A 22,782-nucleotide genomic window follows, 5' to 3' on the forward strand; every position below is an offset into this window, starting at 1 on the left:
CGTTATCTAGTGAGAGCAAGAACGAGGAGCAGTGGAGGTGGGAAGCTAGAGAGCACAAGACTGGCGCTCCGACGACTGTAACTAGACTATAGTCATGGTTTGAAAGTTGTTTTGTTTGTTTGTCCAAGTTGGGGAGGGATGTGATGATCACATGATATGAGAAAGACGTGGTCGGGGGAGACTATGTGATGTGGGGAATAAAAGGGAGTCGGAAAGCCCACCAAGGCCTTCTCCGCTCGGACACCAATAGCGAGTGTGTGTCTCATTCATTACTCCCGCTGTAGCGCATCCAGGCCTGCCCCACCTAGCCCCGCGCAGAGAATCACCCCCCCCCCCCAAACCCACCTCCAAACGCCTCCCTGTGTATCCTCCTGTTACAGATATAGGCAGGTGTCAGAAGATTGATAGGCAGACTGCCTGAGTACTATGACACCCACACCCAATTCAATATACAATTCAATATACAAAAGCCAAAGCTACTGACATTGTCCCTGCTGCGTTTACGTTTACATAGATCCACATATGATTTTCCCCTATCTCCTCTACTTGATCTCCTGTTCTGGAAATCTGTTTGCTATTTCTAGTTGCCCTTGAGGTCTTTCTTCTGCTGGCTGGTACACTCAAGTACTTCTCCCAGTGAGCTCGTGGATTGTGGCGTGTTTTGTCTCCTTTGGCCCACTGTAGCCCCAGGCCCCCAGCCGGTGTCACCTCTGAGGTGCGAGAGCTCGTTTAGCACCAAACTTCCACTGACCTCAAGAAGGGACAAGAACGTTGAGATTTTAGGAGGCCAGCAAAAAACAGCGTCCAGGTTATATCACCTCTTGCTCCGGCGGCGTATACCATGACATGACCTACTAATCGTTACTTAACTGAAGTAGCATGCATTTATCAAAAATATTATAGATCTTCTTTTCGTATGTATATATTTTAAAATCTATAGTTTCTCTCATGAAAAAAATAAACAATATTGTTCTAATGTTACCTTTGGAAATAAGTAGTCCAAAATAAACGTAATGTGTCTCTGGAACATTGGCGCAGTAAGTATCGCAATGAATGCAACTCCTTTCCAAGATGGCGATTATGAACGTGGCACCAGATCAAGCGCCAGAAAATCGGCTGCCTGCTGTAGTCCGTCGTTTGTGTTTCCGCCTCCCTCCCCAGACGCTGTCACCTTGTCTCTGCCACCGCACCACCATGGGCTCCACGGAGGTGAGCGCTCGTCCCAAGACCTCCCCCAAGGCCATCAAGTTCCTCTTCGGGGGGCTGGCAGGGTAAGAAATCTGCGACATCGCCGGGGTACCTCTGTATGCCGACCAGCTTCCCTCTCAAATGAACACTAACCATTATTATCCCCCCTCCCCCATGACCAGTAAAGTGCCTCTTTCATCCAGGCCACTCTCGACCGCTCTCCCAGGAAAGGGGACAGTGCCCCACCACCTCCCACAGGGCACAGCGTAGTGCCCCCAAGGACACAGACCCCCCCAGGATACAGTACACTGAGCTGCAGGGCAGCCTATACTGCCCCCAAGGACACAGTCTCCCAGGATACAGTACACTGAGCTCCAGGGCAGCCTATACTGCTCTCAAGGACACAGTCGCCCAGGATACAGTACACTAAGATCCAGGGCAGCCTACACTGCCCCCAAGGACACAGTCCCCCAGGATACAGTGCACTGAGCTGCAGGGCAGCCTATACAGCCCCAAGGATACAGTACCTGAGCTCCAGGGCAGCCTATACTGCCCCCAAGGACACAGTCCCCCAGGATACAGTACACTGAGCTGCAGGGCAGCCTATACTGCCCCCAAGGACACAGTCTCCCAGGATACAGTACACTGAGCTGCAGGGCAGCCTATACTGCCCCCAAGGACACAGTCTCCCAGGATACAGTACACTGAGCTCCAGGGCAGCCTATACTGCTCTCAAGGACACAGTCGCCCAGGATACAGTACACTAAGATCCAGGGCAGCCTACACTGCCCCCAAGGACACAGTCCCCCAGGATACAGTGCACTGAGCTGCAGGGCAGCCTATACAGCCCCAAGGATACAGTACCTGAGCTCCAGGGCAGCCTATACTGCCCCCAAGGACACAGTCCCCCAGGATACAGTGCACTGAGCTCCAGGGCAGAATATTAATATACTGCCCCCAAGGACACAGTCCCCTGGGATACAGTACACTGAGCTCCAGGGCAGCCTATACTGCCCCCAAGGACACAGTCCCCCAGGATACAGTACACTGAGCTCCAGGGCTGCGTCCTGACCCGAGGACACAGTCCCCCGGGATACAGTTCACTGAGCTCCAGGGCAGCCTATACTGCCCCCAAGGACACAGTCCCCCAGGATACAGTGCACTGAGCTCCAGGGCAGCCTATACTGCCCCCAAAGACACACTCCCCCAGGATACAGTACCTGAGCTCCAGGGCAGCATACTGACCCGAGGCCACAGTCCCCTGGGATACAGTGCACTGAGCTCCAGGGCAGAATATTAATATACTGCCCCCAAGGACACAGTCCCCTGGGATACAGTACACTGAGCTCCAGGGCAGCGTACTGACCCGAGGACACAGTCCCCTGGGATACAGTACACTGAGCTCCAGGGCAGCCTATACTTCCCCCAATGACACAGTCCCCCAGGATACAGTACACTGAGCTCCAGGGCAGCATACTGACCAGAGGACACAGTCCCCCGGGATACAGTACACTGAGCTCCAGGGCAGCGTACTGACCCGAGGACACAGTCCCCTGGGATACAGTACACTGAGCTCCAGGGCAGCGTACTGACCCGAGGACACAGTCCCCTGGGATACAGTACACTGAGCTCCAGGGCAGCCTATACTTCCCCCAATGACACAGTCCCCCAGGATACAGTACACTGAGCTCCAGGGCAGCATACTGACCAGAGGACACAGTCCCCCGGGATACAGTACACTGAGCTCCAGGGCAGCGTACTGACCCGAGGACACAGTCCCCTGGGATACAGTACACTGAGCTCCAGGGCAGCCTATACTTCCCCCAATGACACAGTCCCCCAGGATACAGTACACTGAGCTCCAGGGCAGCGTATTGACCCGAGGACACAGTAGTGTCACTGCCCTTGACCCTGGCTGCCCTACACACTGAACAACCGCCTCCTACGCACTTAAAGGGCACTATACAGGCTTCAGAAACCTTGGTTACTGTGTACTACCCCCACACGTTGACGGATAAGGGTTCTGCTGCATTGTTTTATTTAGATAAACCTTATCGTGTTCCTGTCACCAGGTTTTATATTTGCAGAGACTGTATGTATGCATTCTCCACAACACGGTCTTTTCCCAGAGTCAACATATAATGTGTTAGCAAAACGGAGAAGCTGCATTCTAATCTTGGACCATTGCAGAGAGGGGTGTTGATTGTAAATGAATACATTAAGTAATGTGCTTTTCAGAAATAATGATGGTACCAAAGTGGTCATGCAATGGAGCGTTTTATTTATTACTAAGGGAACACCCGAGTGTTATTACATAATTCTGTACGTGGGGTGAGAAATCGAGGGGGTTGTAGTGAGGGTGTGTGCTGTGCATGTCGGTGCAAGGTGTAGGACTCAAGTGGCCTATATGCACACATTAACAATTAACTAACAAAATAGTATAAGTCTTATGCCATTATGAAACATCGAAACAAACAAATTAGTGCCCAGTCTATCTTACTACAAAGTATGACGATAGAAAAACATAATTTAGTGACCAAATCTTTCTTTTTTTATTTATTATTTTTTTTGCTGCACACTGTCACTTGCAGGCTGTCCACAGTTGAGTTGTTGAAGTGTAAAAAAAAAAAAGAAGCTGAAAGAATATACATTTAAATGACCACCATTAGTGTGTAATTGTCCCCCACAGTATGCAGTTTTATGCAGCCTCCCCTTCTAATCACCTACCACTTGCACCCCGACAGCGAGGAAAGTCATTTTTTTTTCTATATTTATTTTGTTTCATTCAATACAGGCTTTATCTGTCCGGCTATTTAATGAAACAAAAGAAATCCAGCACCTACGAAATAGCGCAGTGCGATGTGACACTGACTTGTCACCTGCAGGGCTCTGGTTCGAATCCCTAGTCCCAGCACAGGAAAAGGTGGCAAAAGCAGTCTTTCCTAGCTGTCGGGAGTGTGGGAGCCGTGGGCTGTCGGAAGACGTGGCCGTTGGGGTGGTGGGAGCCCTGGGCAGAGCACCAGCATGTTTTGGGAGACTGTCAGGGGTCAGTCCCTGCCCATTTAAATCCCTGATTCTTTGCTAGAATGAATGCTGGTGTGTACATGTCGGTAAATCTGTGATATCCTTGGTCTTCCGCCATCACATCATTAACCCGGAAGGATAGCTCTGCAGCAACGCTCTGGTCTTTTCGGTATCCAGTCCTGGTAGTGCGCTTAGAGGCTGGAGTTTAGCATGAAGCACAATATAAGTATTGATGTTTACTATAGGGATTATTTTTTTAAAACTTCATACAATACATTGTAACAAAAAGATAAAAACATTCAAATAAAAAGGCATCATTCCCTACAGAGCTTTTTGCAAAAAATCTACGCGACTAGTTCAGAAAACGAATAGTGGAAGAATGTTTTCGATCACTGTGTAGAGCGGAGAGAATTGTGTTTCTTTGTTGTGCGTTTGCATTACATAAGCAGCCCCCATATTCGATCTTTTATTCTCTTTAGCCGTCGAACCTTCATAAGTGGGGCTTGCTTAGTTTCAGTACTAAGTGCATTTGCTCCCATTCTTTTCCAGGGACATATAGTAGGTCTCTCTCTCCCCAATAGAAATCCTATTTAGTCTCTCAAAAGAGGAATATCGTTCGATTTGTTTACAGTTTATTCTGTTACTTATTATTGACTGTGCTCATACTAGATTATCTCAACACCGGGTATCTTTGCTAAGTCATGCATTCATTCACAATTCCCAACACGTTGATTAGGTAATGAAGACGTGCCACTTTGTTCGATTTCTACTTAGTTGCTTCAGTTCAGATTTTATTCAGCAGCTTTGTTGATGGAGTTTATAATGTACTCTTTGCCCATTCAAAGCCACAAAAGTATGCATCTGTGGACCTCCCTAATAGCCAAGTACTGGCACAGGCATAGAAGTGTAGGTGCTGATGGCTTTTCTGAAGAATTGACCCACAAAGGGCACCCGGGCTTTGATTTCGCTTGATGCCTTAACAAACATCCTAAAGTAAGTTCACCTTTAGCTCAGTGCATTTTGCTTTCTGAAGTAACAGCCGCACCAGACTTCATAGCAAAACATGACAGGGTAGTATTGGCACTTGTGTACCGGTCAATGTGTTTAACAGTTATCATAACTCCACTGGCATCAGTTATCACATACATTCCTGCGTCTGATCATTTATTTGAAAAGTTTGTTTGCCAAATAAAATCTGGGCAAGCTTCCTTCCTTATAGCTTTTGAGTTGCTTGGTTGTGGGGTTCCTAACGTAACTGCTTTGCTTTGATGAAGGGCAAATTGACGAGACAACAAAGTACTTTAGAAGCAATTAATGCTGTTTTTCCATCTGACATTAGTTGGTGAAATTCATCATAGGTTTATCTAAGATTAGAAAGGGCATAGTGTGATGACTCGGATCCCTTTGAAGCCGATAGCATAAGCACCAAAAGGGACCCTTGAGACTCTCCCACTCTACCAGTGGGAACTTCTCGTATTCCTTATGGTGCTCCAAGCACAGATTCAACAAAATACAAAGGGTGTTTCTCCCAGAAGTGTGGGGGCGAGGAACAACATCACTGCTTTTCTCCAAGAACTCGTGTGCAAATATGATTTCAGCACAGATTGATGCCCTTCCCATTTGAAATGAAACATCGAAGACACACCTTTCTTACAGAGGCTCAGGAGTTCTATTTTGCAAGCGAGTAATTAAACAAAATACCAGAAATGTCGAGTCCCGAGATTTTGTTTGGCCGCACTACTTTGTGCTGGTACTTCTTCCTAGAAGATAAGTGCAGGGGAACTGGTCTAAGGAGCAACAGTGCTGTAGTATTGACCCACAATATAGGAGTGTAGTGTGTCTGGTCCTAGGAGGAGGGGTCTGGTGATACTGGACCACAGAAGAGGAGTGCGGGAGTACTGGCCTGCAAAGTAGCTGTTTGGTTGTGGTGGTCTAGAGAGGAAGAGTATAGTGATACTAATACACAAAGGAGTGCTGTAGTGCTACTAGTCCCCAGTCAGGGCGGGTGCTCATACTGTACAGAGAGGTGAGGGGTTGTGGTACCAGACCGGTCTGCAGAGGATGGATCTGACGGCCTCGATGTGCAGATTAGTGGCTTGGGTCGACCTGGTATGCAGAAGAGAGATGTGGGGCTATGGGTGTAAGCAGGCTTGGACTCGCCCGCAGAGTAGTGATGGAACAGCCAACCTGAAAGGGCATTGTGGGCCAACGTGGATCACTGTAATGGCTATGTGCTGTATAGCTGTGAGGTTTAGGCAATGTTGATGAGCGAATGGGCTTTAACTTGCACCATTTTCCACACATTTCTCCCAAAAAGCGCTTCAGGCACTCCTCTACTATTTTATTGTGAAAAGTACTGATTTGTGATTCGTGTTTGTGGGCTTCTTTAGGGTGCTCCTGTGGGTGTCTTTTGTGCCATTCAGACCCTGAGTTTATGGAAGGGTGTGTTCCCCAGATGATGTGTGCTGCAGCTGTTTTACAGAGACTTCGGGCATTAGCTTCCTTTAGGCCTACTGTCGAAAACCATTGTATCCACACCCGAATTATCCTTAATTCAAATTATCCATAGCCATTTAAGGCACCCCATATGTACACGGTTCCATGCTCATTATATATATATAACCTCTGGTTAAGACCAGTGAAGAACGCCTTCCCAAAGTGAGACCAGGTATGCTCACAACGGTAAATCAATTCATGTTGAGCCCTGTATGTCAAGCATTCAGAATGTGACCTCATATATGCTCATCTACTCCTGTTGGAGAACCTTCAACATCTGTTTAATTGCAGTGCCTGTCATTTCTTCATGCCCTGATCATCAACATCTACTCTTCCACTTTACTCTGCAGAAAATGTACGCAGGTGTACCCAAGCTTTAACCCCTTTTTGCTGCCTTCCTGCAGCTCTTAAATTGCCCGACTGATACCCAGCAATTGGATCTAAAGCAGTCTAGTTTTGAGCGCAGTCACTTCTGCTGGTGAAGGTTTAGGCCTGGTACTCAATCTGATCATTGTTTTCTTGAGACAGTTTGCCTTCTCTTAAATATTAAATTGTAAACAACAATCTTTAATGTGAGCCTTCCGTGTCGCTAGCTCTCCTGACAGCCAGGCTCGGATTTTTTTGTATTACCGGCAGTTTATTGTTGTTGTGTGGCTATCAGACTAACCTGTTGTGATGTCTCTTCCGGCTGCTGTTTGTTGTCTGTGCAGTAGCTGAGGTTGTAATTATGTGAGCCGGTTGCCGTCCTTGTCGAGGCTTGGTACTAGCTGAGCCTGTTTGTAATTAACCTTTATGCAGGAGTGGAATGAAGAGGCCCAAGCGAGGCAAGCATGTAGCATGGTGCAGGGTTTGGATGAACCTGCATGGGAGCCATTCGGTCACTTATCTCCCTGATAATCACTCCAACTTTTTTTTGTGGCTGACCATTCATTGCTAGTGATTACGTACTCAAAAAGGGGAACCCTGCTGTGAAAGTAATTCTGTGGTTTCCCTTTTGGAAAGTTTATACATCAACAAATGGCTTTCACTGCTGCTTCTTTCTTCTACAAAGCAGTCACGAGTAGCACACCTACGTACCTGTCAGCTAAGCTCCACATATCTGGTGGCACATGCTCCTCACGCAGCAAATCGAGCAACTGGCTTGAATCACAACTCATCTGCAAAGAGATGACCCACAAACAATCCTTCTCTTGTCAAGCACCCACCCTCTGGATCTCTATTCCCGGTGTTGGCTCGGAATGCCCCCCACAATTTCTAATTTCTCAAATCTCTCACCACCTGGCCAATGACTAATTCCTATGGACACACCAATGTAAAGACCTGAACTTGCAGTACTGCGAAACTGTTCAAAGATGTCAGCCCAAATGCTGGCTGACCACACTCTGTACAGCGTCCCGCTGCTCCTGAGCTAGGTCTGAGCTCTAAACAAAGAAATAAAAATGATAACTTGAATATCGTTTGACCTTTGTCTGGGAGTGATCTATTTGAGGGCTGAGGTGAAGGTGGCTGTTTTGTGCATATGCATAGAGTATCTTCCTTCATGCATATCCATGTTAGTCTTAAATGGAGATTGTGAACAGCAAGCTGCGTGAGTCTGCTTTCCACCTCCATGCACCTGACTGACTGCAATCAGATCTTTCTGTTTAGTTCACCTGTCCCAATGGCACTAATGTTTGCTGATGATGGACTATCGATGCAGAGAACGAGGAGATCCCGGAAGCACATAGCGCCTTTCACCATCAGTTACTGATTCCTGGGGCTTGTGAAATGCTACTCATTGGTGACCATCATGGAGGATATCACAGCAGCGGAGGCGAGGTGGGCTGTAATGATTGCAAAAGTACCACTTGGAATGTGCCAAGGTTGTCGCGTGAACACACGCTGGGTATACCAGAAAGCCTAGTTTTGTACGTTTGCAAGCCGAGACAATGTAATTGAGCAGGAGCAAAGGTTAAACGCACCTCGTTGGTTGTCGTCGGGGACAACACAGGATTTTGTCAAAATAGTGGTGACAGTTCATTTGCTGGGGTGAGCAGCTGTTTTGCTTGTGCACCCTTTCCTGCTTCAGATGGAGGAGCAGAATTTCCTGACTCCTCGCAGTCCTCTTTGAGCATTTATAAAGTTAAGTTTCATGGCTTCAGATTGTGTGTGGTTTCTCAGCAAATGGACCAAGATCTTTCCTTCAGTTCACGGTCTAGGTTAATTTACCTCCTTGCAGCCCACTGAGTCTTTCAGGGCACAAAAAGATGTCTCTCTGGTTTAGTTCTTCATGCAACTGGCGTTCATAGCTACTCATCAATCGCAAGACGATCAGTGTGGCTGTCATGATTCCTGCCCCTCATATCCCCAGCCCTCCAAGATGTCGGGCTGGAGCCAGGCCACGATCACCTACATGACCCTCAAGGGCCTCTCCATCCCTCCAAAGACCCACTTGGAGTCAGACTTGGCGCTTGTGGCACCAGACCCTCTCACTCCCATAGGATAACATTGGGGATTGGACTTGTAGTGCATTGATGGGGACAAGATGGATGCTCCCACATATTTCGGTTCCCAGAACTGCATGTGCAGTCTAGTCTTTTGGGTGTGGTTCAGCCCAGAGACACCTGGGATACCCAGAGACTATTTAAGCCACGCCCAGTCTGAGAAACATGCTTTGTGTTTTCTGCACCTGCAGCGTGACACTCGCTGTGTTCGGATCGGTCTCCAGTAGGCCTGCATCTTTCTTCTGCGCTCAGCTCCTGCAAGAACAGCCTTAGCTTGCGGCGCTTCTGCATCGCTTCATTCATCGCTCCTTCTGTTCTGCGGGCATCTTCGGCGGTGTCATTCCCATCCCGGCACGCCGCTTCCTAAGGGAAAAGAACAGAAAAAAGGCATTAGTAAGCATTCAGCAAATCTTCACTTATTTTTAAAGACTGTACGAGCTTCAAACGCTTACCTGAATCCCAGCCGCTCTGGGGGAACTCTGTCTCCGGAACTTCTCATCCATCTGCAAGAGGGAAAAGACACTCCAGGTTAGCGTGGAAACTTCTAGGTGCCGCATACCGCACTTACTCGCTGCATTTCTTCTTCATAACCGGCATCCACGCTGAAAACGTTGCGGCACCTAAAAGACACAGACACAGAAAAATAACTCAGTTCAATACAAATACGAAAGGGTTGCATTGCGCTCTCACTCACCTTCAGCGCTACTCATCTCAGCAGCACGTCGACATCCCCGGACGCCGGCCATCATCTAAGGAAGGAAAGGAACGAAGTTAGAGAACAGTTCAAAAGACTCATTATACTTAGCTGTCGGACTCTTGCCAGTGAAGTAACTAGGCAGCAACGAGCCCGCATCAATCAACGCTCCCCTGCGCTGAAAGCAGGATGGAGAGCACACTTTCCAAGAAAACAAGGCCCAGTCTCCAGTCGAGTAGACTCCAGGGAAGGGTTCGAGGTCGTAAGAGGTCAGAACAGGCTGAGTGACGTCCCCGTGGATACCAGGTGAGCGTTACAGTGGCCGTTAGACTGTGTTACCAAAGAGCCTTGTGGCAAGGTCAACAAACTTTGTATGCAAAATGGTTCTTTAAACATTGGTTTGAAAATGCACCTGCTTTGTCGGTCACAGAAACTTCGATATCTCTGGTAGCCTGTATGATGAATCTAGTGAGATCATCACTAAAACCCCTGTATGGACCTCCTCTCGTTTGGCCACGGCAAGGCAGCCGCTACCTGAACCTGGCACTGGGGGTGGTATTATGTGGGATGATCACATGGGAGGGGACTCATACAAGCGAGACTTGGTGCCCCTTTACCTCATGATTCCTCTGTACTTCCTAGTATTGATGGCTTATTGTAAAATAGAACAAACTAATGTTGCTGCTATAAATCGACTATGGACTTCAGTACCCATTATGCGTATGCTACTGTGTCGAGGGAGAAGGGCTCAGAGGCAGTGAAGATTAAAAGTGCTATTAACCAAAAGGTGCAGTCTAGTTGTTACAGGCCAAGACACCCGTGCGGGACATTTAAATCCCAAAATTAGATACAGCTGAAGGAAGGAGATGAGGAAGGAGCTGGAGTTATAGGAGGCAGTATGGAAGTAGTAGCTGAAGCAGAGTCTTTACAAGGTGCAGGAATTGCCTCAGGGAGAAGACCCAACTGATGCTGTCACCAAGAGTGAAGGTGAGCAGTATTGCAGAGAATGCGTAAGGGAAAAGCGTTGTGTGGAGAAGATGTTTAGGTGGTGGAGAGAAATGCTTCCAACTCGGCGCATGGCTTGTCGGAGAGCGAGAAGCCGCTGAAGATACCGGAGCTGTCGGAGCTCATGTGGTGAGTCACGCAGCCCACTGAAGGTATGCGGAAGCTGGATAGAGAGTGGGCAGGACACAGGAGGTTCACCACAGCAGCCAACAGCTAAAAGGATATGCTGTAGAAAGCCGGTGAGTTGACCAAATGCAAACACTGATCCCGGGGCACTTGGAATACAACAATTGTTGAAACCCACACATTACGAATGCCAGACAAGTAAAGAAACAGAGCAGAAGTGGCACAGATGTACGTTTTCTTACATGGGACTCCAATGACCTGCATTGCCAAGAGGCTGTGAAGAAACCACACTAAAGTGGCAAGGGCATTATTCCCATTATAGGAGACACCAATTGGGGAAAGCTTGTAACCCACACTACCAACAGTCAAGAGGCTGCCAAGAAATAGTTGAGAGATAACCTGAGAACAATTCTCCTATCCTCGGTTTCCAGTTTGGGGAAAACTGGAACCCACGTTACCAAGAGTCAATAGACTATAAGAAAAGGCCATTATTGTTCAAACTTCTATCCAAGAGATATTGGTGTGGAGAATTTGGAACCAATATTGCCACCAAGTATGATTGTAGCTGCAGGGGTTTTCTTCCTGGCAGGAGAGTACTCCAGGAAAGGGATCATAGTAGTTAGTCCTGGCATGCAAATAAACCAGGAAAGAAGTACAACATTTGAAGAAGTATGTTTGTGGCGAAAAGGTGTGGTGGAAAGAACATATCGACCTTGTTTGTTCGACAAGCTGTGGCATCACCAAAAGTAGTTGTTGTGCTATCCTGACAAAAGTATTTCATTTGAAGTAGGTGCGATATGCAAATAATTGTTGTTGAGCATTTTGGAGAGGTCAATTGTGAAAACTGTGTGAACAAACAATTGTGGAAAAGGCATTTGCTTTAAAAAGGGAAAAGGACATGGCAGATGGAAAAGACGTTTTGTGCTACATTGAGCTTTGTTTAATTTAAACTTTGTTCAGGGTCTTACTGAATTGATCCAGGGGAAGGGATTTCAACCCTGGTCGCATGGAGTACTCTCAAAACTTTTAAGTTGGAACTGATACATTGTTTTGTTAAACTAAAAATAGCCATACATTCCTTGTATACTTTTGTTGGGTGTATTAGTGGAAGGGTCAGAGACATTTTGGACACAAGGTCACTTTTCTTTAGTTTTAGTTTGCTAGGCAAGGGCCTCCCTGTTAGGATAAGGAAAGACAGGCATATCCCATCCTTTTTCATTTAATAAATGGCAAACCTTGGAAAACATTACCTTTGTATCTGACTCTCATTTCGGACGTCTCACACCTGTTAGCGGGTTAGTCCTCCCCTTCTGTGGATGGTCGAGGGCTTTTTATAAGGTATTTAGGGACTGGCTTGGCTCTTCACTTAGTGAGAGATTAATAGGCAGGTGACCCGGGGCACTGCCATCAATGTCCAATTGAAATTAGGGATGCAGATTCTAGTGGTTCGAATGAGAAGTGTGTGAAATGGGCTTTTGTTCCATTTTGCAGAGCATGCAGCTCTTGTATTCCTATGATCGCTTGCGTTGCTCTGTGGATGATGTGAGTCTTCTCTGATAGAACCATGAAGTAACAAGATCGGCAAATCTAACTTTAATTCTCGCCTCTTCCCTTTTCAAATTACTTTCACTTTTCTTCGCTGTGTCAGAAAACCAAAAAAGTGATGGTTGTGCATGCATTGCAGCATATATTTGACCTTTTCTTTGCCGTTACTGCTCTGGCCCCTTCACACTTTACTGGCACATCAGTGACGAGGGCTGGCACATGGTTCAGTTGCCTGTATTCCCGGGCCTAGCCTGTCACTTAGTCTGGACTCTTTCCTTTTGGAGGTTGGGTCAAAACCTATTTGTAGGTGAGTGGGACACATCTAAGTGGGCCACATATAAAACAATGGCAAGAAGTGCTACCCAATGGAGTAAGCTGTGCTTAAGAAGTCTTGGCTTCAGTATTTCCGTCTTTCATTTTGGATTCAGCTATACCTTGATGTCCAAGACAGCACGCCCAAAGAGTTAAAAAAATGTCAGAGACCGAGTGCAAGAATCGTACCTCTCTGTGTCGAAGAGATGTAGGTTCTCTTTCTGAGGCGTATGCGGAAAAAGGGCAGTCTAATGGAGCCTGTGGGTCTTTGTCATTAACTCCTAGGTTTCTAAATTCCACTCGTCACTTACGTGTCTTGTTTACCAGTCATTCAAGTAGAAACAGTGGCCAGGCTGTTCTCTTCAAATGGCAGGGTCTGTGGGTAACCACTTAGGAGGGATGTGGCTGTTAGGCTCATGGGTCTGAAATTCTACAAGAAAGTGTGCTGTAGACATGACGGAAATATTAATACAACTAGAATACGTTGGATTTCCTGGACATACCTCTGTTTCAAAAAAGCACTAAAAGGAAACGTTCTTGAAGAAAATATTGTTTATGTCGTACCCTTGTGCTAAAGCGGTGAGTGTGCCTTCCTAAACATATGCAAACAAGTTCCTTAATGATCCCTGGCTCACCTAGAGGTGGCAGCGGTCGAGCACTCAAGGTAGTCTCTGAGGAGGTGAGCGAGAATGACTAAGGGTACACCGGAAACCCTGGAGATGAAATGGTGCACACACGCAACTCCCATAGGTTAGACCATTCAGACCTAAAAGAAATAGTCACCCTGAATTTGGTGTGAGAACAAACTCACCTGGCTTTGCAGAGAACTTGATGAATGCACTGTCCAGACCCTCATGCACAACTACACCTTCTAGGATCGGGAGAAGTGATATTCACCCACAGGGCCCTGGTTGCTGACTGGAATGTCTGCGGAGCAGGTGGTGGACCGATTAACCGAATACAGTAGGTCAGTTTTGCAGGCCACGGTTACTGGAAATTTTGAAGCTAGGGAGCAGAGCATTAGTGAGGATTCTGCCTAGGTTTTCCTCAGTTCCTCCCTCAGTGTCCCTGGGAGTGAGACTAACATAAGGTGGCATGTTACTCCACTAACTGGGCAGGTCCAAGATGGCAGTACTCGGGCACGCTGGAACTTTGGATTTCTAGATATGGCTTACATCAGAGCGTTCCAATAGGACTCCAGTTGGAACCAGGCAAGCAGAACAGTTGCTAGTGCAAGGTACTGGTAGAAATAAGGCTGAAGGTGGGACCTAGGACACTGAGAGATTGAGGAAACCAGAAGGACACAAAAGTAGGTGGCTGCATAGGCCAGTAGCGGTACAACCTACACAGTCATATGTACACACTCGCACCAATCACCTGGCTGTAAAGTAGAAGTCTGGAGCGGGACATGAAAGTACTGGTGGAATGTTCAAGGGAGGGCTGCATATGCAATGAGTGGCCCACTGGAATGGAAGCCAAGTGGGATGTTTAGGAGGGCCTAGGACTTGGTGGCTAGAAGAGGTAGGCTGACAGAGGGAGGGTCAGGAGCATCGGTAGGTATATGGCAGTAAGCAGATTGCCTACCGAGAAGATGGGAAGAAGGAGCCAGGTGGCGGAAGCCAATGGTGGAGCGCCGGCAGGAGACATATGAGCTTTATGTAGGTGCATACGTGAGTGCATTGCAAGGCACGCATGCTTGCGGTGCCTTTGTATGTGCTCATCCACTCTAGTGTCTGCTTCTTGCAGTAACAGCCTCCCTTGCCCTGATGCTGTGCTTACATGTATCGTAGACGCAACCTTTTTTTAGTTTAAGAAAAATTGTATTAATACATTTTGACAAAATTCAAGATGTCATTATTTAAATATACTAGAGAAATAGATAGAATAATTTATATACACAGAGTCTGAGAGTAACTGAAAACGGATACATTGTAGGTAAATCCTGAAGGCCCTCAATCTGGCGGGCTAGCCAACTGTATCTTTTGCAATCAGCAGGGTAAGCTGAAGCTATACACAGGAATGCCCACATCTCCTATCTTTGGCTGGCTGCTGGGGAAGAGAGCAGGGGTAGAATGATTGACCCGCAGTTTGGGTGTGAGAAGTGCTAGGAAACAGGCCAGGGTGAGGTCCCTGCGCATAGTCTCTTAGCTCAGTTTTATTCTTAGTATTTTGTCCTTTGTTACTTATTCTGTTTCTTTCATCTCTCGACAGGGCTACTGCTTCTCTCTTTATAGTATGCTGCTGAGTACATGCAGTGCCGGTCCTACTCTCTTGCTTGGTTGTGGACTGTGTACACTGACCTTTAAACTTGGATACCCTATTGAGGTTCAATACCCTGATGACTCTGTGTAGGACCCAATTGCTGGTGGGAAGACAGAAAGAGGGAGGTAGTTGTATCGGTTCCCTTCATTCACCTTGGTGATAACTTACTTGAGTTTATTGTATTTTTAAAAAAGGTGGCAGACGCCCCTCTCCGGAAACAACATGGCATGATAACCTGTTCTGTGGTTTTTTCCCACCTTGAGAGTCCGCTGCCATTGCTTTTTGCTCATTGTACTTTTCACAGATGGGAAATATCCATTTGCATATCAGTCTTTGGCCGACTCACATGGGCAGTCCAGCACCGAAATGCTATGGCAATTCCCTTCTGAACAAGAGTACCTACAGCAACCCCATACACGTGTTTCAACCTTGTTGAGCCTCATCAGTGAGGTGTAGCTGTGCCTCTCTGAGCACAGTGAGCAAGGGGGTCCACGTCTGGGTTCCCATAGGTAACTTAGGGTGAACAACCCCAGGTTCCATGCAAACATTTTTTAAACATTTTTCTTTCATTATTGTAGTCTTCGTTGTTAAGTGCCTCCCTTCGAATACCTTTTTGATTTATACTATTTCTTTTGGGTCCTAATTTAGTGTTGCTTTCCTTGTGCAATTCTACCATTAAAACCTAGTTCTGTGTGCAACTCTCCCGCCTGTTCCATGGAGTCTTGACTCTGATAGACGAGAGGATGAATATTATTCACCTCATTACACAGTGCATTGTGCATAGGTATTCTTTTGGCTGCAGTTACCATTGTACCTTCTCCCTTGATCCATGGGCCATTTTACCTCTTCCTCAACACGGTTGCTATTGCAAGTTCCGCAGCATTTGGCGATGCGGCCCAGGCCTTTGCGTTTATTGCAGGAAACTCCTCGCTTCTGGCATGGTGTGATGGGCTACCGCAGCTGAAGCACGTTCTTCTCTCTGTAGGATCTGTTCTCTCAAGCTACTAAGTTTCTTGTTTATTGCTTTGCTTTCTTCACACTGTATTCTGAACTTCAGTGGTCTTGGCTTCGGCTGGTATTGGTGCTTCTTCTCCTGGGATTTCCTTTCCAGAAACTCCATGCACCGCAATGTGCCTGTCACCTCCCTTGGCCACTGGCACTAGTTCGTTTAGGCTTGGCTCACTCTTTGAACATAATTCATATTGCACTTTGCCTTCTCTGCACTCTAGCCTCAACTGGTAGCCTTTCGTCTACCTGCGGTCCCACGTTACCCACGTTATACGTTGCAGCCCAACTTCAAGCTGTGTGCTACTAGCTTGCAATAAAAGGTCCCTCTCCCACTCAGTGTCCTAGTACATGTAGACTATTTGTTACGCACCAAGCTCGCCAATGGATCCAGGCCAGGGCACATGCTGGGCCCTGCTCCTAGGGCACTTACATCTTGCTCTGTTTCCTCTTGTCTTTCTTTCCAGAATCCCACCTTTCAAGGATGAGGCTGAATTTATTTTTGTAATGCTTGGATATCATTTTTGAAGAAGAAAAATGTTCCTCATATACACGAGTTAATATTTCATTTAGTAGACGCCGCAAATGACCCTTTGTTTCTATTTACGTGTACGCAATGAATTATTTCTCATATGAATGTAATCCTTGTCCCAGCGTTGTTGTGAGTATAGTAGGTTGCAAGGCAATGCAGCAACAATGTTTCTTTTCCTTCTCGTCCATCCTTTCTTTCATGTGACGTCTGCACGGATTGCAGCGCGCCTGGTCGATGCTATGAATGTGTGTGGTGCAGTAACCTTCTACATGGTTCTGTCGTGCCGGTGGCCTCCAGTGCTCTGAGTTTGTGCAGCTAAGGCATCGCCGGCTTCTGCGACGGATGTGGTCTGTGGACTGGGTTTGCCCCGTGTGCTGGGTTGTTTTGATAGTTGGTTGAGGGGCTTGTCCAAGTGGTTCCTTTCGGGAGGCACTATTGACATCTCGGTTAGACTCGGTTTGCACTGAATATTGTTACTCTGTCCTCCGTCACGCTACTTCTGTGTATAGGTGGCTCATTGTTTTCATACTTTGGATTGGGCTTCTCAGTAACACATGGTTTTCTTGGCTTTCTTGTAATGATACGTTTTCTTTGCTTTTTCATGTGTAGGCCTTCTCTAAGGCCTGACGCTGGGCTCCCACCCTCATCCCGCAGTGCCTTTTTATAGTGTTTCCTTTAGTTTGAAGGGACAGTACTCATAACAGCACCATTGCTATGATATGGGTGCATGGCGTGTGTTTGGCCACCTCCGCCCATCTGTGCTTCTTGGTGTCGACTTATCTGGGGAACTGCATGGCCGCTTGGCGCCGGCTTCTGGGCTCATCACAGTGCGCCTTGGTGGTATATGCTGCTTGATGCTGCTTGATGCTGCTTAATGCTGCTGATCCTGGCTGGATGACAATGTAGATTTCCAGGTGATGGGGTTTCTATCAAGCTCGTTGCTAGTGCCATAACAAAGGCACATGTACACTGACAGAAGCTGCAAAAGGATGTATTGTAGATAACCCCTAAAGATCCCCGCCACTCAAGCTCCTCCCAGCGGACGGACTCTCAACGACCTCACTTGGACTCTTCAGGAGAAACTCCCAGGATTCCAAGTGATGCCCACGGAATGAAAGTAACACTCCTGCTATGGTAGTATTCACATTGTTGCCGCTAATAAGAAAACAGTGCTTGCTCTTGGGGTTTCTAGGAGTGATGACTATTCACAAGACTTGTGTTTTCTCTTCCGAGTTTGCCCGGGTTACTTGATGTTTTCCCAAAGATGAACCTTCCTGGGAGTTGAGGACTCTGGTCCTAGTGTCCTCTCTGGCTGTACTATGTATTTTCTTTTTTTATTACACTTCAGATTGTTAGTTCTCTGTGAACATGCTCTATGTTAGTTGTTATCTGGGTCAGTTCAGTGACCCAGGTAAGAATGTCTTCCAGAGGAGGACACAAGGTTCAAGGTAAGCGACTTGGATCTACCTTAGCTCTCTGTATGGCATTGGCTCTCTCGGTTGATGGTGCTGTGCCCAGCGCCACTGCCTCTTCTTGTTGGATCTGCACTGTGATCGGGCCACAAAACGTTCCTGAATCATTGGGTCTTGAGTGCTTGCAGATTTGCTGCTCCTCCTGACTTAAGCGAATAGAGCATCACGGCTTGAACCCTCTTTGGTTTAAAGAGGTCTCCTTTCTGCACAGATACCGACTGGGATTCACCGCCCAAACAGTTCTTGGAAACAAACTGCCCCACTATTCCTCTTGAGTCTGGCGCCTTCTCCCGTCTTTTCTGATTTGTCTTCAAGTTCGACATTAAAGATTCAAAACCACAGGCTAAATAGGAGCTTGACTGCTTAGTGCGAAACTGCTCTCAATCACAAGGTTGCATTTCTTCAAGCCTCTCTTTGCCAACCAATCATTAAGGGTCGCTTCATTTAACATGTTTAGTCGCTTTCTGGACTTTCTCTCAGGTGGGGACTCAAACCCTTATTTCAGGCACCCCTCACAAACAGGCTTTGTCTGATTTTGGCAGCTGTAGCGCACGCTTATCGAGGCAGGCACTAGCTATGACCATGTATGGGAAAACCTATATCTCACTCTCTTATAGAGAATATTGTCTTCCTACTGGAGTTTCACAGGATTACTGTGAGGACACCCCATGCGTACAGCAGGCTGTGTATCTTATTATTATTTTTTATTTGATATATAGGTACTTGCAAACTTTTATCAATTCCTCTAAAATTCACTGACTGATAATGCAAAAAAAAACACATTTCCAACCTCAAGTTTGGCATGAATTCATCATTTTTCCCCCAAAAGGACTTCTTTCGAGAAATGTATTGAAGCAAAAATTAGGCCATAATCTTTGCCACTTAAAAGATTTGTCAAAAACTCATCCACCTCCTCACAATGTCATGAAATCAGACATTCTCCCAAGAACTTTGTTCTACACTCGGTCAGGCCCTTACATCCCACTAGGATAGGCCAGAGTGTTTCAACCTGATCATCATGTTTACAAAATCACACATGTCGGTATTTGATTTACCATACCTCTTCATGACTTCGTTGGTAGGGAACAGTTTCAATCTGAGTCTCATAAACTGGGTTCTGTGCCATGGGGATGGAGAAAGGCTCCGGTATCGGGGTCATTTGCCAAAAGCCTTGGTCTCATTACATAGTGCCTGTTGCCACCTATGAGAACTTCTATCCTCAAGGGTGCTTATCCAATCTTGAGTCAAGATTTTCTTTTTAACTTTTCTGGGGTTAGCCAAGAAGGGTTCTGTGCCCAGTGACTTCAATAGAGTCTGACACCTCCCCTTGCATTGGACTAGTACGCCTGGCTCCCCTCCTCCCACTAGCTGGGTAAGTATTTCGAAAGGTAAGGCTGGTGGTACCAGCTTCCTGAATAATGAAAGAGCCTTCCAAAATGGTTTTTGCATTTAGCGAGATGAGGCCACCTTATATTCGAGGTTGGCACACAATTTGCCAACTTTTAGAAGCCTTCTCCAAAAGGTCCACTTCAGAGATTCTCAAACCTTAAAGGGCGTGAACAGAAAACCTTCTGCTCCAAAAGAACGGAAAAACCTTTGCCTCTTAAAAGGTGATCAGTGGATCTAGGGAATATTTGCCAAACCTTCTATGAAGCAATGTAGCCTGGGACGCCAGCATTGCGTTTTTCTTCTTTAAAGCCGTAGATCTGGGGCCATCCTCTTTCTTGTTGTTAATTGTTGTTGTTAATTAGGGCACCCAGATAGGTCAATGACTGAGCTTCTATTAGCTGGGCGTCTTCTAGGAACCATTTGTGGCTCAATAGACTGCTCTTCTTGGTACTCCCAAAAGTCAAGATCTTGGTTTTCGCTGGGTTGATTCCTAAGCCATTCACTCTCATGTAATCTCGCAGTGCCCTTAACGATCGCTGCAGTCCAATAGGGGCTGATCTAAGAGAACCAGATCATCCCCGAAAAGCAGTCTACCGATCTTACAGCTGCCTAATTTCAGAGGGAAAGCATTCACCTTCTCCAGTGTAATAGACAGATCTGATGGAAACAGGGTGAAAAGGCTCTGGGCAAGCGGGCACCCTTCTTTCAACCCTGGAGATGGGGCTCGTTAATATGCCTTGGGCAATAAGCCTGTTTCGTACATTGGTGTTCTGATATAATTCTGTAATCGGCGATAACAGGCTCGCAGGGCAGTTCCCCTTTTCCGTTTTTCTCCACAGTCGCTCCCTGTTAATGCTGTCAAACGCCTTTTTAACATCAATAAAGGCCATATATATTCGAGTCTCCCTTTCCACGGTTATACCCTTTAAGATATTCAAGAGAAACAAGTTTAGGTCGGTCCTCGCGCCATTGGTAAAACCTGTTTGTCTTGGATTGGCCCTGCCCGTAGATGCTATCCATTTCTGCAAAATAGTAAAATCCCTCCCCAAATCTTATTCATCACGTCCAAGACTGCAATGGGGTGATAGTTTTCGGCATCCAGTCTGTTGTCTCTCTTGTAGATCCGGACAATCACTAGCCAATTGCCATGCAGTTGGAATAGTCTCTGATCTCAAGGTTTTGTTAAACAAAGTATACTTACAGGCCACCCATTCACCTGGTGCCTGTTTTAGAATCATATTGGTAAGGCCATCCGGGCCCGGGGCCCTTGACCTGCTGTACTTCTTGATGAGCGTGATCAAATCATGCTCATCAAATTGTGAGGCCCAGCCCTCCCCTTCTGTTTGCACTTACCCAACTGAGCCCCCTCCCTTCTGTCAAAGGCCTTCCCATAGTAGTTCAGCCATTTGTCCTCTGACACCATGTTGGCCATCATCAACCTATTCCTGCCTGATTAAGTGACTCCCAAGTAGCTCGCACGTCTTTTCTTACTATTGAGTTAAGTATGGCTTCCGAGTCAGCCTGCAGTAGTTTGGCTTTGTGGGCTGCTGCCCAATTTCGAAATTTATATTTCCTCTTCGCCATTAGTCTGCCTATTGTATCACCTTTATCTTGCTTCAGTGCTTTAAGGTCTTTCCTCCACCTGTTCTTTTCTCTTTCTCTAGCTATGCAGGTGGCCTTCATCTCTATTTCAGCGTCCTAGCTATGCAGGTGGCCTTCATCTCTATTTCAGCGTCCTAGCTATGCAGGTGGCCTTCATCTCTATTTCAGCGTCCTAGCTATGCAGGTGGCCTTCATCTCTATTTCAGCGTCCTGGCTATGCAGGTGGCCTTCATCTCTATTTCAGCGTCCTGGCTATGCAGGTGGCCTTCATCTCTATTTCAGCGTCCTAGCTATGCAGGTGGCCTTCATCTCTATTTCAGCGTCCTAGCTATGCAGGTGGCCTTCATCTCTATTTCAGCGTCCTAGCTATGCAGGTGGCCTTCATCTCTATTTCAGCGTCCTAGCTATGCAGGTGGCCTTCATCTCTATTTCAGCGTCCTGGCTATGCAGGTGGCCTTCATCTCTATTTCAGCGTCCCTGCTATGCAGGTGGCCTTCATCTCTATTTCAGCGTCCTAGCTATGCAGGTGGCCTTCATCTCTATTTCAGCGTCCTAGCTATGCAGATGGCCTTCATCTCTATTTCAGCGTCCTGGCTATGCAGGTGGCCTTCATCTCTATTTCAGCGTCCTGGCTATGCAGGTGGCCTTCATCTCTATTTCAGCGTCCTAGCTACGCAGGTGACCTTCATCTCTATTTCAGCGTCCTAGCTATGCAGGTGACCTTCATCTCTATTTCAGCGTCCTAGCTATGCAGGTGGCCTTCATCTCTATTTCAGCTTCCTAGCTATGCAGGTAGCCTTCATCTCTATTGGGTATGGGAGTGGACTTTGCGCTGAATTTGTGTAGAAGGTGGGCATAATTCACTGACTCTCTGCCCTCGCCTGGCTTACCGAGTTTAGATTGAAGGCCGCTGACGTCCCCTCTCCACAATCTCAGCCTATCTGTTCCATTCGAAATCTCCAGGGGCACGTTATAAACCTCTTTTTGCAAGGCACGCCCCCTATATTGCAGTGTCAGTTCTAAGATGGAATGATCAATACATTTCTTCTGGTGTATTCTGAGGGAGATGATTCTCTTATGAAGTTGGGGACAGACAAACACATAGTCCAATGTGGACGAGAAAATGCTGTTTGACCATGTAGTTGCTGGATGATTACCAACCTCATCATAACCCATGACTATAGACAGACTGCAGGCCTCCATTCAATCCAGCCAGTCCTCTGTCCTCTTGTTAATAACACCACTATTTCCCACACCTCCACGAATCAAACTAGGCAAATTAAGATCCCTGCCCAAACAAATGCCCTCAATCTTGAACTTGCCTTTGTATTCATCAATAAGACTGTTAACCGATTTGAAAAGTCTGGATAAATCAATAACCCTAGGGTTCCGGTAGATGATTGAGGAGGCGCAAACTGGGCAAGGTACACTGGGGGTGAGTGGCCTGGACAAAACTATTGGGGCATTTACTGTCAAGAACACAGAAATCTCTGCCATTTCTAACCAGCATTAGCATATATGCTGAGGGCCTGCCTATCTGACCCACCAAAGCAGGGTTGATATAAGCACTGTAGCCATCCTAAATAGGTGCTACTGATAGCCAGGTTTCCTGCAGGCAGAGGATGTCTAATTCTCCTTTGGTAATGT

At 46.8% G+C, this 22,782-nt stretch overlaps 1 protein-coding gene across 1 annotated transcript in view; it reads left to right on the plus strand.

Annotated features, from left to right (window-relative positions):
* The first annotated feature begins 1,140 nt into the window (after positions 1-1,140).
* SLC25A11 (solute carrier family 25 member 11) overlaps positions 1,141-22,782 on the plus strand; it is a 143,433-nt gene continuing 121,791 nt past the window's right edge. The window contains exon 1 of the mRNA XM_069643856.1: positions 1,141-1,271. Coding sequence (XP_069499957.1) covers positions 1,195-1,271 — 77 coding nt within the window. The 5' untranslated portion in view covers positions 1,141-1,194. The remainder of the gene's footprint in view (positions 1,272-22,782) is intronic.

This window comes from Ambystoma mexicanum, chromosome 1p (assembly GCF_040938575.1).
Source record: "Ambystoma mexicanum isolate Mex_15411 chromosome 1p, UKY_AmexF1_1, whole genome shotgun sequence".
Lineage (NCBI taxonomy): Eukaryota > Metazoa > Chordata > Amphibia > Caudata > Ambystomatidae > Ambystoma > Ambystoma mexicanum.